Source organism: Nycticebus coucang, chromosome 8 (assembly GCF_027406575.1).
Source record: "Nycticebus coucang isolate mNycCou1 chromosome 8, mNycCou1.pri, whole genome shotgun sequence".
Lineage (NCBI taxonomy): Eukaryota > Metazoa > Chordata > Mammalia > Primates > Lorisidae > Nycticebus > Nycticebus coucang.
This window is the reverse complement of record NC_069787.1, coordinates 98,054,787-98,073,719: the sequence shown is the minus strand read 5'-3', so window position 1 is coordinate 98,073,719 and position 18,933 is coordinate 98,054,787. Positions and strand designations below refer to the sequence as shown.

The 18,933-nt window shown below is 38.0% G+C and overlaps 1 protein-coding gene across 12 annotated transcripts in view; it reads left to right on the top strand.

The window, feature by feature from the left end:
- The window catches only part of PBRM1 (polybromo 1), a 159,820-nt gene that overhangs the window by 53,755 nt on the left and 87,132 nt on the right, over positions 1 to 18,933 (top strand). For 7 of the 12 annotated variants that reach the window (XM_053600122.1, XM_053600127.1, XM_053600126.1 and 4 more), the window contains 4 exons: positions 7,053 to 7,194; positions 8,994 to 9,091; positions 11,158 to 11,202; positions 18,482 to 18,758. In XM_053600122.1, the coding sequence (XP_053456097.1) occupies positions 7,053 to 7,194; positions 8,994 to 9,091; positions 11,158 to 11,202; positions 18,482 to 18,758 (562 nt within the window). The remainder of the gene's footprint in view (positions 1 to 7,052; positions 7,195 to 8,993; positions 9,092 to 11,157; positions 11,203 to 18,481; positions 18,759 to 18,933) is intronic. The other 5 variants (XM_053600130.1, XM_053600129.1, XM_053600128.1 and 2 more) reach the window with 1 other exon arrangement.

Below are 18,933 nucleotides of genomic sequence, written 5' to 3'. Positions count from 1 at the left end.
ATATTTTATTTTGATTTTGATAGATTTTTTATTTGATAGATTTAAGGAGTAGGAGTATAAGTTGAGTTCCATTACATGAACATATTGTATAGCTATAAAGTCCGGGCTTTTTATGTACCCAGGTAGTGTTTATTGTACCCAGGCTTTTTATATACCCAGGTAGTGTCTATTGTACCCCATACATAATTTTTCATCTCTTACAACTTCCCACTCTCCTTCTGTGTGAGTCTCCAGTGTCCATTATACCACTTTGGATGCCTTTGGGTAGCCATAGGTTAGTTCCTACTTTTAAGTGAGAACGTGTGACATTTATTTTTCTGTTCCTAGATTACTTAATATAATGACCTCCAGTTTCATCCAAGTTGCTGCAAAAGCTGTTATTTCATTCTTTCTTATTGTTGAGTAGTACTCCATGGTGTGCATATATGTATTTCTATGTGTGTGTATATGTACACCACATTTTCTTAATCCACTCATCAGTTGATGGGCAGGTGGTTAGGTTGATTCCTTATCTTTGTGATTGCGGACTGTGTTGTGGTAAATATGTAAGTACAGGTACCTTTTTCATGTGATTTCTTTTCCTCTGAGTAGATGTACTCAGTAGTGAGATCGCAGATTGGAAAGTTCTTTGAGAACTTTGATCTCCACAGAAGTTGTACTGATTTATACTCCTACCAACAGTGTGTCAGTGTTCCCTTTTGACCACATTCCTACCAACATTTATTGTTTTTCTGCCCTTTTGTTAATGGCATTCCAATTGGAGTAAGATGGTATCTCATTGTGGTTTTAATTTGCATTTCTCTGATGATTTAGTGATGTTACACATTTCTCAAGTGTTTTTTGGCCATTTGTATATCTTATTTTGAAAAACCCCTGTTTGTGTCACTTGCCTACTTTTTAAAGGGGTTGTTTTTTTCTTGATGAGTTTGTGTTCCTTGTAGATTCACTTCTTTAGGATTACAAGTGTCTCATGCCTGTGTTCCTAGCACTCTGGGAGGCCAAGGCAGGTGGATTGCTTGAGCTCAAGAGTTCAAGACCAGTGTGAGCAAGGATGAGACCTCTGTCTCTACTAAAACTAGAAAAACTAGCTGAACATTGTGGCAGGAGCATGTGAATTCCAGCTACTCAGGAGGCTGAGGCAAGAGGAACTTTTGAGCCCAAGAGACTGAGGTTGCTGTGAGCTATGATGCCACAACACTCTACCCAGGGCACAGAGTGAGACTCTGTCTCAAAAAAAAAAAAGGAAAAAAAATTTTTTTTCTTTTCTCTTGGTTGTCTCTTTATCTTTTGATTCTTTTCCTATGTAGAAGCAGAAGATTTTTAGTTTAAGTCCCACCTTTTCATTAATATTTTAATTATAATAATCTGTATTTAAATTCTATAGTTGGACCCTCCAGAATAAGCATAGTCAGTTCTTAGGTATAGTGAACTGGAACTATACCTAAGAACTGACTATGCTTATTAACTGAAATTATACCTAAAAGATGTTTCATCTTGGTTTCCTTTTTCTGTTTAGAAAAAGTTAAAAGTGACCACTGGGAATTCAGCCAGACAGAATACTTAAACCATCATAGTATCATTAAAAATAGTATGAATCGGGGCGGCGCTGTGGCTCAAGAAGTAGGGCGCCAGCCCCATATGCCGAGGGTGGTGGGTTCAAACCCAGCCCCGGCCAAAAAAAAAAAATAGTATGAATCTCAACCGCAAAAAGCAAACTCAATTTAAAAATAGGCAAAGGACTTGAATGAAATGTGGAAATACTAATTATTAGGGAATTGCAAGTCAAAACTACAATGAGGTACAACTTCACACTCGTTAGGGTGGTTACTTTCAAAAAACAGAAAATAACATGTTGGTGAGGATGTGGAAAAATTGGAACCTGTGTGCACTGTTAATGGGAATATAAAATGGTCCAACCATAATGGAAAGCATTATGATAGTTTCTGAAAAAAATTAAACGTAGAATTACAATATGATCTAGCAATTCTTCTTCAAGTATATAGCCAAAAGAATTGAACGCAGAGCCTCAAAGAGGTATTTCTAAACCTGTGTCCACAGCAGCATTATTCATAATAGGTAAAATCTGGAAGCAACTTAAATATCAGTTGATCAACAGATGAATGGGGAAGCAAAATGTGGTATGTGCATAAAATGGAATGTTACTCAGCTTTAAAAAGGAAGGAAATTCTGTTATAACATGGATGAACCTTGAGGACATTATGCTAATTAAAATTGCCCAATCCCAGAAAAGATAATACTCTATGATTCTATTTACATGAGGTACTACTTAGAGTAGTAAGAAATCAATAGAGACAGAAAGTAGAATGGTGGTAGGGACTGAGAATAGGGGAAATAAGGAGTTACTTTTTCGTAGGCACAGAGTTTTAGTTTTACAAGGTCAGAGTTCTGGAAATTGACAGTCCTGATGGTTGCACAGCATTACTGATGTATTTAATACTGCTAAACTGTATACTTAAACATGGTGAGGATGGTAATTTTATGTTAACTTGTATTTTACAACAATAAAATGGGGGAGAAAGTAGCCTTTTCTTCAATGCTCATTTTCTACCATGATTTCTCCAATTTCAAATTTGCTTTTTATTCTGTGACACCTAAAAAAATTAGTGATACAGTGGAATATATACTTCAGCTTTCTATGACATTTGAAAGTTGAACCCCGTTTTCCCGATAGACACAAAATTCATGGGGCTTTTAACTCATTATTAAGTTGGTCTGACCTAATATGTATAAAAAATTAAAAATAGATGACCAGTATTCTCAACCCTAAAAATTCAAAACTTACTAAAAAATACACACTTTGAAGAAAAGTTAACTGAAAATCCTAAGTTGGAATCAAGTGAATGAGTGTGTTTTAACTTTTTTTTTTTTTTTTGAGACAGAGTTTGGATAGAGTGCTATGGCATCATAGCTCACAGCATCCTCAAACTTTTGGGCTCAAGCAATCCTCTTGCCTCTCAGCCTCCAGAGTAGCTGGGACTACAGGCACCTGCCACAACCCCCAGTTAGTTTTTCTATTTTTAGTAGAGACAGGGTCTCTTACTCAGGCTGGTCTCAAACTCCTGAGCTGGAATAATCCACCTGCCTTGGCCTCTCAGAGGGTTAGAATTACTGGAGTTGGCCTCCGTACCTGGTGTGAATGAATGTGTTTTAAATCATTTGGTTTGTGTTCCATCTTTTGATCAATCTCTATGAATCAAGATATTACCTATGCATTTCAAGCTCCTTTCTTACATCTTATAAATTTTCAAAGAGATTTATTATAATGCTTTCAGGAGATCAATAAACATTTCTTAAGCTTGTGTATATAAAGAACAGAAAAACAAAAAGCTTATATTCTTGTTTATTTAAATTAAAATAAGCTAAAAACAATAGGAAATAAGTAATATAAAATATAGTATTTTATAGTAATATACCTAGATAGAGTTAAGAAGCAGATAAAAATATCATAACTGGGCAAGGTAATAGTAAGCTAGTCTTCATGGAAGATAACTAAGCTCACAAATAGTAGGAATTAAAATTCTTGTATTTGCTGGATTCTGAGAAATAAGAGTAGATAATGTTTGTTTCATGGTTTCAAATTTGTAACTTTTGTTTTTATCATTTTGAGCAATAAGATTTGTTGTGCTTTTATATAATCCAAACTTTAGATGTATTATACATAAGTAGAATATAGAAAATTAGCTTATTTGGCCCTACTAAAATAACACAGAAACTAAGGCTGACATTTGTTAGGTAAATAGCTTAGAAATTTGTCTTTTATGTTCTTTGCCTTGGAAAAGATGGCAGCAGTCTTGTATATGTTAGAGGTTCCTTTTTAATTGAATAATTTTTGCTGTTTATTTCTTTTCTTTCATTCTTTTTTTTCCAATTCAAATAATCTAACTATAGTTATTTAGTTCAAAAGAAGACAAATTAAATCCTCGGCCAGCTCAGTCCCCTACCCACAACTTTCTCCAAATTGAAATTTGTCAGGAGCCGGGTGTGGTGGCTCAAGCCTGTAATAATCCTAGCACTCTGGGAGGCTGAGGTGGGTAGATTGCTTGAGCTCATAGGTTCGAGACCAGCCTGATCAAGAGTGAGACCTCGTCTCTAAAAATAGGCAGGCATTGTGGCAGGCACCTGTAGTCCCAGCTACTTGGGAGGCTGAGACAAGAGAATCACTTGAGCCCAAGAGATTGAGGTTGCTGTGAGCTATGATGCCATGCCACTCTACCAAGGGTGATAAAGCGAGACTCTGTCTCGGAAAAAAAAAAGAAAGAAAGAAAATTGGAATTTGTCAGTATAAACTTGACTTTGTTCAGCCCCCATTGTTCTACACCTTGCACCTCCCCAGACCCTTTTTAAATTTACTCTCAGCAAGTGATTGAGATCCAGCTGGTAGCGCTCTAAAGTTCTGAAGAGGCAGCCTTTAGGATATCTAGTCCTACTTACTTCGAAGGATACAGAACCAGTGGTGTCTGACAGGAGCACTGTATGCCTGGGGCCCCTTTCATTGTACTCTAGAGAGCAACAGGGAAGTCTAGGACAGTGCTATTGAATAGAACTTTCTGCCTTGATGGAAATGTTTTTGTTTGTTTGTTTGTGACAGACAAACTTTGTCACCCTTGGTAGAGTGCATGGCATCAGTGCTCACAGCAACCTCAAACTCTTGGGCCCAAGAGAGCCTCTTGCCTCAGCCTCCCAAGTAACTGGGACTATAGGTGCCTGCCACAGTGCCCAGCTATTTTTAGAGACAGGATCTCGCTCTTTCTCAGGCTGGTCTTGAACCTGTGAGCTCAGGCAGTCAACCCACCTCGGCCTCCGAGAGTGTTAGGATTATAGGCATGAGCTACTGCACCCGATGGAAATGTTTTGTTATCTGTATTGTCCAATATGATAGCCATTAATGATGTGTGTCTGTTGAGCACTTGGAATGTGGCTAGTGCACCTAAAGACTTAGGATTTTAAATTTTGTTTAATTGTAATTTAAGTAGCCACATATGTACAGGCTAGTCCTAGGAAGATTTGTTAGGAGAATGAAGATAGTCCAGTGTCTCCCAAAGCAACAAAATGGACTCATGAGCAGGAGCTAGATAGTGTGAGCTCCACATGCTACCTTCCACTGTGCTAGGGTTTGTCATCCCATGTTTTATTTCCCATGTGTTCCTTTCCTCTCCCTGCTACATAAGTCTGATAAATATCTACCAGATTTATCGTCGATTGTCATTCACAAATTTGGGTTCTCTGTTCTTTGTGGATGTTGAGAACACTCAGCATCTTACCCCTTGAGTTGACAGGAATAAGTCTGAGCCTGTACAGACAGTCCCCAACTTATAGGCAGTCTAAGACTTACGTACAACTCGCAGTTACAAACAGGGGCTATTACAGTAAGTCCCCGAGTACAACTCACACTTACAGATGGAGGTTATTACAAGTAAATGTACCTGTTCCAACTTACATAGAAATTCAACTTAACAAACCTACAGAACCTATTTCATTTATAACCCAGGGACTGCCTAGTACCTAAACTGGTACTGAGAGATTGTTGTTTTTTGTGTCATCCCAAAGTTGTTCTCTAATCATATGTCTTTAAGCACTACAAAGAATTGGAATATGATTTTGGTAAATTTTAAGTAACACCTTACATACAAAAAGGATGATGCCATTCTCAGAGACAAGTTTGAACTCCACGTTCATTCTGTGAAGTTGTTTATACGTATTGTTGTTTACACTTAATACTATTTTAGTGTGTTTTTTTTTTTTAATCTTATAGTCTCACTATATCACTGAGACTAGAATATAGTGCTATCATCATAGCTCACTGAAACCTCTAACTCCTGCGCTCAAGTGATCCTCCTGCCTTAACCTCCCAAATAGCTGGGACAACAGGTGGCTAATTTTTCTGTTTTCTGTATAGATGAGGTCTCCCTCTTGCTCAGGCTGGTCTTGAACTCCTGGCTTCAAGTAACCCTCCCACCTTGCCCTCCCAAAAAGTGTTAGGATTACAGACATGTGCCACCCTGCCCAGCCTGTTTTTGTGAGTTCGATGGTTAGCCTGTAAGTGCTGCAATTGAAGGATTTAGTCTGTTTAAATCCATACAGAGTTATAGCAGTTAATGACTCTTTGTACAAAGCATATACATATAATGGCTTTGTAACAGTTGGTATTAGCAATAGTGGTAGTTTCTAAGAGAAATATCTGAATTCTTAAGATTCTTAATACTTTCAAATAAAGTTAAAACCCCGACTTTAAACTGTCATAATTCCTTATAAGTATTTTTACTGAAGTAGTAGTGAATGGACTCTGATGTACCTGTCTCTTATTTACTTGCTCACTTGTTTGTAAGGCCACTCTTTGCTGTACATATGTTTCTCCCCAGAGGTAAATAAATTATTCTAAATGCTGCTTCATGGCATTGTCAGTGCTTCCCCTTTTCTTTAACCTTCATGAAGTAGGTAGCTTAAAACCTCCCTAACTTTTGTCCATTCCTAAGGTTTGCTTATTAACCATTAACAAGGTTATTCCATTAAGATTTTTCCTAGTATATCTGCTTTGTAACTGACTACTTTACAAGATCGTTTTAGTACTTTTTTTTTAAGACAAAGTCTCACTTTGTCACCCTCAGTAGAGTGCAATGGCATCATAGCTCACAGCAACCTCAATCTCTTGGGCTCAAGCGATTCTCTTGCCTCAGCCTCCCAAATAGCTGGGACTACAGGCGCCCGCCACAACACCTGGTTATTTTTAGAGATGAAGTCTCAACTCTTGATCAATCTGTGAGCTCAGGCAAATCCACCCACCTCAGCCACCCAGAGTGCTAGGACTTATATTACTTCTTATAGTGTTTTCACTTATTCTTTTGATTTTTTAAGTAAACTATCATATTGCTTAAATGTAATGGTACTTTTATCTTCAAAGTCATTTTGAAGTTTCTACTAAGTATCACTAGTAAAGATACCATCTAATGCTCAACAAGGTTTTTGCATTGGACTTTCAGGAAGAATGTTTTATAATTTTCGTAATGGAAAATTTTAGCCTCTGTCTTTCACAGAACAAAGCTAAAGAACCAAGAATATGAAACTTTAGATCATTTGGAGTGTGATCTGAATTTGATGTTTGAAAATGCCAAACGCTATAATGTTCCAAATTCAGCCATCTACAAGAGAGTTCTAAAATTACAGCAAGTTATGCAGGTATGATCTCTTAGTTTTGCTAATTTGATATATATATATGATTAAAATAATTTTATGTTTTGAGTATATTTTTTAAGATATGTGATACCTCCTCTACCCCTCCACCAGCAATACCACATCATTCATTTCAACCATAAGTACTGCTGAATATATTTTTTAGAGTTGTCAGGGTAATATAGAGTAAAAATATTAATTTAGGCAGGGTTAGCTTTCTGAGAAGAGGAAGCAGGGATTTGTCTTTGGAAGGTAATTTTAAGATTCTCAGAAAGTTACCCTCTTATCACAGATGATATTCCATCATTTCGGTTTTACTCCTTTGGTTTTAGACTTTGTTTCCGTTAAAGTGGGACCAGTCCTATGAGAAATGACCTCTGAAACCTAATTAATCATTGTATAGTGTTCATGAGTGTAACAGATCCTCTCTAAGAAAACCCCTCAGAGGGCATCTGAGTCATGGGTCATTTAGGGGTTTTAAGACAAAAAAGTAGATGTGAAGTAGAAATTAGGTCTGTGTGACAGTTTTGATGGAATCTTTCTGGAAAGGCAATCTCAGAGCAAAGAAGCGACAAAGGCAATTTTAGATCACCTATAGAATCTTCATTTTGTATGATCAACACTGTGATCCTTAGTGCTATAACTTTCAGATATTACCTTTTCAGTACTCTGCATGTATATATTCCTTAAGCCTGCTGTGCTTAGATTTTCAGCTACATTTGGCAGAAGGTCTTTAAAAATGAATGTGTTGAAAGTAGATCTTCTTTCACCTTTCCCGTTAAACTTGATTCTTTTTTTTTTTTAGAGACAGAGTCTCATTTTATCACCCTCTGTAGAGTGCTGCAGCATCACAGCCCACAGCAACCTCAAGCTCTTGGGCTTAGGTGATTTTCTTGCCTCAGCCTCCCGAGTAGCTGGGACGACAGGCGCCCACCACAACACCTGGCTATTTTTTTTTTGTTTTTTTTTTTTTTTTTTGCACTTTGGCCGGGCTGCGTTCGAACCCTCCATCCTTGGTATGTGGGGCCAGCACCCTGCTCACTGAGTCACAGGTGCCACCCTAAACTTGATTCTTCGGTATATGGGGCCAGCACCCTACTCACTGAATCACAGGTGCCACCCTAAACTTGATTCTTAATTACGCTGCTCTTTAGAAATCAGGAGTACCAAATAGCCCTCTTTGAGTTGGTTTTACTTAAATTTGGCCACCTGAGCAGGATGCCCCTACAACTTCCCTCTGTGCTTTCAACCACTCAGTACCCTTTATGGTCTTAAAAGCTCTGGCTAACATCAATTCCTCAACAATCTAGATCCACTTTTTTATTTTTTTATGCAGTTTCTGGCCAGGGCTGGGTTTGAACCCACCACCTTTGGTATATGGGGCCGGCACCCTATTCCTTTGAGCCACAGCGCTGCCCTGGATCCACTTTTTTAAACTATGTCTTTGTTATGCAGGCTTTTGTTAAATTAGATTATCGAAAATGTTTAATAACTCTAGCCGGGTATCGTGGCAGGCGCCTGTAGTCCTAGCTACTCGGGAGGCTGAGGCAGGAGAATCACCTAAGCCCAGGAGTTGGAGGTTGCTGTGAGCAGTGTGACACCACAGCACTCTACCGAGGGCAACAAAGTGAGACTCCGTCTCTACAAAAGAAAATGTTTAATGACTCTTTAATTTTGTATGTATGCATCCTGTATGTATCTGTACCTTTCTGAGTAAATTGGATATATCTAGCTCTTTAACATTGATATATTCTTAGGAGCATTCAGCAGAGTGAACTTGACTCCTGGGATCTGCTCTGTTTTAGGCAAAGAAGAAAGAGCTTGCCAGGAGAGACGACATCGAGGATGGAGATAGCATGATCTCTTCAGCCACCTCTGATACGGGTAGTGCCAAGAGAAAAAGGTAAATACTTTTCTCAGGACTAGAGATATCTCAGTTCCTATTTATATTGTTTTAGATAAGTGCAGAAAAATGACTTTTTTAAAACTATCAAGTATGAATTCTGTTATAAGCTTTAAATATTTGATGTCTTCTTTTAGAATTGATTTGTAAATTGGATGATTAACTTTTTTTGTGTAAATATCGTATTGCTTTTAGATAACACAGTTGAAATGACCACTACATATGTAGCTTGGCAAAACATGTCATTCTTTTTGCCATCCAGGTTATTTTTTTAATGTGGCATTTGAAGAGTGCCACTTAATCTAATTTAGGTAATTTCTACATGGTGAATTACAAAGATGAAATGTGAATTAAGAAAGGTAAGGAGAAATTTTCTATACTACAGCTCAGTGAAGTAATCATTACCCTGAACTCCTTTTTTGTTAACCTGATCTTTATTTGCCATTTTAAGACTATCAGATTGTTAAATACCAAATTATAACTTCTTATAGCTCAGGAAATGTTCAACTAGATGTTTGGGGGTTTTTCCTCTCTACCCTTTCTCTCAATTTCCCTTACTCTTTCTTCCTCTCCCGGGTATTATGGAAGAGGATCTTACTGTGAAATTCTGAAGTTTAGTTCCTGTAAGGAATCATGCAAGACCATCTCATTTGTCTACTTCTCTCACATGGAGTTTCTCTGGCCTGATCGTTGAGGAACACTCTATTCTTCCTCAAGTGTAACTATCTTACCATCTTTGCAGCAACAGTCAATCCAGGGAGGGTACCTTAAATAAACAAGGAATAAGCTAATCACTAATAGCAGGGCTTGACAGATTCAAATTTAAATGAAGTGATTAGTAACTGTTGACAGTTCTGTATATGCATTAAGAGTTCCACTGAGATCAGAAGATTTTAAAAAGTTGTTTAGAAAAGAGAAGCTATCCTGTCTTTCCCTCATATAAATAGTTTTTGGGAGACTTGTTTAACTTTGCAAATATCTTTGCTATGGTTAATTAAATTGATTGGTGTACTCTGAGGTGTGAGTTTCCTCCATTACTGGCCTATGAATTTCATCCTTCCAAGTTCTTAATTCCTTGTTATACCAGGGACAACGGAGGAAAAGTATGAAACCAGATCAAAGACATCAAATCAAGAACATCTTTGAGTATAATTATATAACTCTACTACAGCATCACCTGTGTTTTCCAGATCAGTCACCAAAGATTAAAACTTCTCAGGCAAAAGAAGGTAATGGAGGCAAAAGTGATGGTACAATTAGTGCCAACACTGGATGAAAAGAGAGATCTTAAATTAATTGTTAAGAAAATAGTTCCAAGGAAGCATTAGCCCAGGCCAGATCCTTAAAAATTATATATCTCTGTGGCTTGTAGTTTGTGGGACACTCAAATAGATTAAATGGAAGTTATAGCCCTGAAACCTTCTGTAAAAAAGAAAACTAAGCTTTATGTTCTTAAAATAATAAAATTCCACTTCAATCAAAAAGTCTTCATGAACAGTTTTCCCAGGAAGTATTTTATACAGTGAAGAGATAAACACAAACAAGAACCATCTGCTAAAGTAATAAAAGAACAAACCTGAGTTTGAAATGCAGACATGTGTGGATGTTAAAAGATGAAGAGAATTAAGTTGTGTACTTTGGACTATGACAAAGAAAATAACATGATGAGCCTTGTAGGAAGAAATAGACTCCATTAAGAAATAGACTTCTCCAGAAGTCAGGCAAACAGTAGCCTAGATAGTTAAACTAAGCTTGGCCATAGAAATCAGAGCCAAGTTTTCCAAGTACAACTTGACTCCTAAGTATTATGTATGGTTCTACCTTGGCCTTATTTTTTAATATCAAAGAGTGTGAGAAAAATTGAATGTGGGTTTGTTCTTTACATTCTGGGAGTACATTCCTTTCCCTCACCCCTTTACCCCAAAATCCACCTTCTGTCTTCTGTGTTGAAATGTTCCAAGTATTATTATCTTCTAGCCTTGGGATTAAACCATATTTGGTTTATACCCTCCAATGTTGCTTGTTTTGTTTCTCTTCACATGTAATGTTTGTTTCTGCTTTCCCAGGAACACTCATGACAGTGAGATGTTGGGTCTCAGGAGGCTATCCAGGTGTGCAGTCCTTTTTTATGCATAAACATTCTTTTAAAAGTACAACTTTTCTATGGCATGATCAGTAATGATTAGGTGAAAAGTAAAGCCTTAAGCATGTGAAAAAAGTCTTTGTTTGGGTGCCAGTTTATGTTATGAATAAAGAAAGCAACACAGTTGAGAAGTCTAGTTAGTAAAATAAATTCAGAAGTAGTTAATCTAGATATGCTCAGGAGTAGCCTTAATTTTTTGTGGCTTTGCCAGAGGCAGAAAACCCCCTCACCAATCATGTGGCTATATTCTGTAGCAAAAGGTAGAAAGTAGCATTGCTAGTGACCAGGACATCTTTTACTCATTGAGGGAGGTGGAGGGATCAAAATCAACATTGACAATCCAAGTGATGTCAATGCATGTCATCACCTATGCACTGGGTTAGTGTTTCACCAGCATGGATACATTTCCTTAGTCTCTAATCTTGTCCATGTCTTTTTTTTTTTGTTTTTAAATCCATTCTTTTGCATGTACTTACAATTTTAAAAACAACTTATGAGTTGCCATGTCGTAGTGCTTGTAATGATTGTATAGTGTTTTTGTTTTCATATTTGCCATCTGATGTTCATAGTATCAGTTGCTTATAGAACATTAGAGTCTGCTATTAACAGATTATAAAGGAGACTATTGAGTCATCTCTTCTACCTGCCAGGATCTTATTGGCCAGGGGAAAAGGCAGTTTAAAAAGAAATGAAATTATATGAAAGCAATGTAATAAAATAATTGCATAAGGTTCACAACTATGTAGTTGTATGGAAATGTTGCGTGATTGTCCAGATAACTATAGGAAAGATTATTTCCCCCCACCATGCTTTTACTTGAAAGATAAGAGTCTTAAAGTTACCTATCTATTGCTATCATATGTAATCCACTCTGTAAAATTATGTTATCACTGTCATCTTCCTAATATTTTCCTTAAGAAAATGTTTCTAGATGGTAGATTTAGGAAAAAGACAACGGATGGTATCCTTTCATATCATTCATAGTGTATGGCAGTAACTCTAGGTGTTAACAGAAATAGCAATTGGTGGCATCATGAGATAGTGTTATAAACCCCAAGCTTTAGAGCCTAATTGCCCAAGTTCAAATTCCAGCTGTGTGATCTAAGCTTCATTTCAGCTTCGTCTGAAAAAGGATTTGATGATAATACCTACATACAATTGCTATAAGAATGCATTTGGTATTAATGTAAAGCCTTTAGTACTGGATGCAGTGAGTATTCAGGTAAAGGTAGCTCTGATTATTTTCTGGAAGGGTAGTGCCTATTGACATCAGGATTCAGTAGATTTCATTTTCCTTTTAGTCAGATGTTACTATTCTGGGAAGACTCATTAGAAAAAAATGAATGAAAAAGTTTTAATTTTTAAAGATTTGAAAATGAAATATAGCAAACCTTGTAAAAGAAAGAAATTTTATGTTTACTTAGCTTAATTAGCAAGTACCTCTGAAGCTCTAAGGCCAGAGAGCTAAATGCTGGGAGACCTGGCAGCATATGAACAGGATTGACTTTAAAGAGGCCCCAGATAAGTAGCAACATTTGGGAAGGGAAAGAACATAATAAAAGCAGCATAGTAACTATTAGCTGATTCAGATGTCTGTTCTGATTATTCACTTTATGTCCTTAGTTATTCATTTGATGTCTCTAAGCCTCAATTTTTACATCTGCAAAGTTGGGGTAATAATTGTACCTATTACACTTGATCTTAGCCAAAAGGCCGAGAAGCGATATAATTGTACCTATTGATGATTAAATGAGGGTGCACAGTGTTTAGCACTGATCGAAGTATTAGCTATTTTGTGGTGTATATATGCAAATGCATATGTATAATAAATAGTAGCTTTGGAGGAAAAATAATAAGGGCATTTGAGAAAATGGCCAGCCACAAAGTGTGAAGGCCAGGACTAACACTGACATGAAAAACTGAAAGGAAAATCACATCTAGAAGAGCTGTAGAAGTCTTCTAGAACTTGTAATAGATAAAGGGAGCAAAAGATGACTGTGATTCCAGACTGGGTTGGGTTCTGGAGTTTGGTGGTGGTGATGGGCTTGAAAAATCAGAGACTCACCTCTACTAGCTTGTGATCTTTGTGCAAATTAGATAAAGCACCCATTTTTCAATACATTTGACTCTCATGTTTCTCATGCTGGAAAATTGCTATTATAGACTTATTTTGTTAGCATAGGACTCTATGACCCATCTCCTATAAAATTTCTAAAGTTGTATTTATTATAGCAATGTCTGTGCTCTGAACTATTGTCCCCCATAAGTCTGACCTATTCAGTACACAATGATTAACAGGCCTGGTTTTGAACTCCCTGAAGTTATAATTTACTTTAGGGTGTTCAAAGGTGCTGATTTAAAAAAGGATAATGATTATGCTAGTCACAAGATCTGGGTTTTAATTACATGCACCTTTCCAGAAATAGAGACGAGTAAACAAACTGTTTATAGTTAATGGTTTAAAGGAGGAGAAGTAGGATGCATGGCAAGATTGTAAGGAGAATCTGAAAAGCAAAATGACAATGAAAATAGTAACCAGAAAGTTTCAAGTAGGGGAAGACTGTAGTGGCTATGTGTTTATAATGGAGAGTGTATCTCCTTTCATATAGTGTTTGAAGCTTTCAGAAGTCATGGATATAACAAGGCTTAGGATCCATATTGGAAAAAGATAAAGCAAACTTACCAGCCACTCAAGCTAATAAAGTTATTATAAATGAGTATGAAGTTTAACTCTTGAGTTTTATCTGGCAGCCAGGTTAAAATTAATGAGCCTGGGTTGGGCTGGGCATAGTGGCTCATGCCTATAATCCTAGCACTTTGGAAGGCTGAGGCAAGATGATTGCTGATGATTGCTTGAAGCCAAACATTTGAGACCAGCCTGGGTAATTGGGAAACCCTGTCTCTACAAAAAATAGAAAAATCAGCCAGACATGGTGACACACCCTTGTAGTCCCAGCTGCTTGGTAGGCTAAGGCAAGATCATGTAAGCCCAGGAGTTTGAGGTTGCAGTGAACTATGAGGTTGCCCCTGCACTGTAGCTCAGGCAAAAAAGGGAATTCCTGTCTCAAAAAATGAAAAAAAAAAAGAAAAGAAAGAAAGAAAAATTATGGGCCAGGGAGGATCTGGAAAGATATAAACAAAATGACAAAGCTGGATTGGTTCAGAGAACATCATAAGTGACTTAGTAATACAAGTTTTGCTTGCCTTTGAAGTTGGAAATCAATTACACATTACTCTCTGAAGGAGCAAATGATAAAATGGAGAAAGGATACTACTTGTAATAGAGTGCAAAATTATACATTTCTGTTATTAGATTAGAGCAGTTTTTTATTTCACTTGCTGGGTATGGCCCACTCAAAGCTGCCAAGTATATTATTGGTGTTGGAATAATGGACCACTTTCTGTTCTTTACATCGTTGGCAAAATTAAGTTAAACACTTTCCCTCTTTTATTTTATTTATTTATTTATTTATTTTTTGAGACAGTCTTGTTATGTTGCCCTCGGTAGAGTACAGTGACGTCATAGCTCACAGCAACCTCAAACTCTTGGGCTTAACCAGTTCTCTTGCTTCAGCCTCCCAAGTAGCTAGGACTACAGGCACCTACCACAATGCCCGGCTATTTTTTGGTTGTAGTTGTCATTGTTGTTTAGCAGGCCCAGGTCAGGCTCCAACCTGCCAGCCACCGTGTATGTGGCCAGCGCCCTATTCACTGAGCTATGGGTGCCAAGCTAACTTTCCCTCTTCTTTAAAAATCTCATAAAATTTCTCCTTAGATTCACTCCCAAATGAGAGTATTTGTAGTTTCATACAGGAAATCCTAATGATAATTGAGAGTCGTTTTCTGGAACTCAAAAGGGAATGGGGCTGATCTCTTCCTTGTCCAGGTCGGGGCCTTAGCTGAACTGTTATACTGTTTGAAATTCCTGTAATGAGGACTGGTGTCACTTTTTTTTTCTTTTTTTTTTTGAGACAGAGTCTTACTTTGTCACCCTTGGTAGAGTGCTGTGGCATCTCATAGCAAACTCAAACTCTTGGGCTCAAGTGATCCTCTTGCCTCAGCCTCCCAAGTAGCTGGGACTATAGGTGCCATCCACAAGGCCTGTCTATTTTTAGAGATGGGGTCTCAGTCTTGCTCAAGCTGGCCTGGAATTCCTGAGGTCAGACAGTCCACCTGCGTCGACCTCCAAACTGCTAGGATTACAAGTGTGAGCCAGCTTGGACTGATTTCATTCTGACTAGATTATCAAAGAGATCTTTTAAGTTTAGAGCTTCAAAATTGAATTGTTGGGTTGCTCTTTTAAAGTCAACCTCACACACTGTAGAAGCTGAGGAGGGCAGATTGCTTGACCTCACAATTCGAAACCAGCCTGAGCAAGAGCTAGACACCATCTTTAAAAATAGCCGGTGCCTGTGGCTCAAGCGGCTAAAGTGCCAAGCCACATACACCTGAGCTGGTAGGTTCAAATCCAGCCTGGGCCCGCCAAACAACAATAACGGCTGCAACCAAAAAATAGCCAGGCGTTGTGGCAGGCACCTGTAGTCCCAGCTACGTGGAAGGCAGAGGCAGGAGAATCTCTTGAGCCCAGGAGTTGGAGGTTGCTGTGAGCTGTGATGTCACGGCCCTCTACCTAGGGTGACAGTTTAAGGCTCTGTCTCAAAAAAAAAAAAAAAAATAGCCATACATTATGATGGGAGCCTGTAATCCCAGCTACTTGGGAGGCTGAGGCAGGAAGATCACTTGAGCCCAAGAGTTTGAGGTTGCTGTGAGCTATAAAGCCATGGCATTCAACCCCAGGGTGACTGAGACTCTATCTCAAAAAAAAAAAGAAAAAAAAACCCTCACATATGAGACTTAAATAGTATCTTACTTCAGATTTTGAAATGTTCCCTTAGAGACTTCCCAAAGGTTAAAGTCATCTGAGTTCTAATCTCTGCCCAGATGTGCAGCTCTGTGGTATTGGAGTTTTGCCTTAGCTTCCTTTCTACTACCCACTTGGTAAAGACTTAGAATAAAAGAACTTTTCCTCTCACATCATTGCCCCAGGATGCCTCTTTGGAGAGAGAGTTTCTACTAGGATATGAAATTCCCCTGAGATTGCCATCATCTAACAAATATTTAATATACTAAAGACTAAGGCCAGTTGACAGTACTGAGGCTAGGTGTGGTGGCTCACCTTGTAATCCTAATACTCTGTGAGGCTGAGGTGAAGAATGGCCAGGAGTGTGACAACAATAAGAACACCCCATCTCTTAAAAAGAAAAAAAAAAAAAGTCGCTCGTCGTGGTATGTGCCTGTAGTACCAACTACTCAGGAAGCTGAGGCAGGAGGATGGCTTGAGCCCCAGGAGTGTGAAGTTAGAGTGAACTGCGATTGAGCCACTGTACTCCAGCCTGTGTGACAGAGCAAGACCCTGACTCTAAAATAAATAAATAATATAGTATACCAAAGAATGTGCCTAGGTTATATACAAATACTGCGCTTTTTTTGAGACAGAATCTCAAGCTATCGCCCTGGGTAGGGTGCTGTGGCATCGTAGCTCACAACCTCCAACTCTTGAACTCAAGCCATCCTCTTGCCTCAGTTTTGCTATTTTTAGTAGGGGGGGGGGTCTTGCTCTTGATCAGTTTGGTCTCGAACTCCTAAGCTCAAGCTACCCATCCGCCTCAGCGCTAGGATTACAGGAGTGAGCCAGAGCGCCCAACTAGTACCATGCTATTTTATATCAGAGACTTAGGTATCTGCAGATTTTAGTATCTGCAGGAGGTTCTGCAACCAGTCCCCCACAAATACCAAAAGTTGATCTTAGTAGATTATTGGATCTTAGTAAAGGTTTGTTGAAAAAAATTAAAACATAAGTAATTTGGGCGGCGCCTGTGGCTCAGTGAGTAGGGCGCCAGTCTTGTATACCAAGGGTGGTGGGTTCAAACCCCGGCCCCAGCCAAACTGCAACAAAAAAATAGCCGGGCGTTGTGGTGGGCACCTGTAGTTCCAGCTACTTGGGAGGCTGAGGCAAGAGAATCACCTAAGCCCAAGAACTAGAGGTTGCTGTGAGCTGTGATGCCACTGCACTCTACCAAGGGTGACAAAAGTGAGACTCTTGTCTCTAGAAAATAAATAAATAAATGAATGAATGAATGAATGAAACATAAGTCTTTCTTGTTAATTACCTACGTGTTTCCTTGACATAAGAACAGTTAACCAGCAGACTTTTCTGAAGATTGTCTCTTCTAAACAGTTACTGGGCAGCTCACCTTGGGCAAGTCATTTAGCCTCTCTGAGCCACTTTTTTCAACATTTAGGGGACAAGACTCTCTGCTGTCTTGGACCCCTTTTGAATTCTGGTTTTAATTTATGGTCCTTTGTACTTTATTCCATACCACTCACAGTAATTTCTCCACATCAATTTCACTTGGGGAATCTGGAGAACAAGGCAGGGATTCATACTCAAGTATGAAAATTTACTCTAGAGAACTCAGTTGAACCACAGTTATTATTTGGGTTGGGATTGTGGAATAATACTGATGGAGGGAGGAAGCAGGGATTGATCCTGACAGGATCAATGTAAGAATGACTTGTACCACATACCCACCATGGAGACACCTAGTCTGGCAGACAGTTGCCTTTTGTTTTCTGGGAACCAAAATATAGAAGTGTTCAGGAGTAGTCTTTGTTTTTTTTTTTTTAGGTGTAGTTGTCTTAAGAGATGGAATACTTACCTTTGTTGATTGTTCTTTTTTTTTTTTTTAACCAGTCAGATTTAGCAGTGGGGGAAACACCTATCTTTGTTACGTTTTTTTGTTCTGGGCTTTTTGTTTTGTTTTGTTTTTGTTTTTTGTGATTGAAAGTGAGGATAGTAATAATAATAAGGAATCACTAATTTTCTTACGCTTTTGTTCTATTCTTTTTAACAAAAAATTTCTTTCATTTGATCATAGGATTTCATTTTCTTTCAATGTCAGGCAAGATCTTTTTTCAAATATTGCATTCCATAAGATATTCTAAACAGGTTTATCTGGTATTGACTGGCTGCTCCTGCCAGGGTCACCATGTTTTAACTGTTTTGGAAATTTTCCTAATATTTACTTTTAGTGTCCATCATGTTTACTGTGTTTGTGGTATTTGTAGTCAATAAACTGTAATCATTATGAAGCACCAGCCTACAAGATTAATCTGTTTCATTTCATGTTCATCTTTGCATAAAGAAAGTTCTCATTTTTCCCCTTTTCTGCCTCCTCCTTCAACAGTAAAAAGAACATAAGAAAGCAGCGAATGAAAATCTTATTCAATGTTGTTCTTGAAGCTCGAGAGCCAGGTTCAGGCAGAAGACTTTGTGATCTATTTATGGTTAAACCATCCAAAAAGGACTATCCTGATTATTATAAAATCATCTTGGAGCCAATGGACTTGAAAATAATTGAGCATAACATCCGCAATGACAAATATGCAGGTGAAGAGGGAATGATAGAAGATATGAAGCTAATGTTCCGCAATGCTAGGCACTACAATGAGGAGGGCTCCCAGGTAAGGAGGGCTGGAGGTTTTGAAATAGGCACTTTTTCGTTTAGGAGGTGATGGAGGTGATAGAACAGTGCATTTCAAGGAAGCAGCTTGAGAGGCCTAATTTAAATAATAATTCTTGGTAACTAAGTTAATAACTTTGTTGTTTCTTAATTGTTTAAAATCAGTACAATATAAA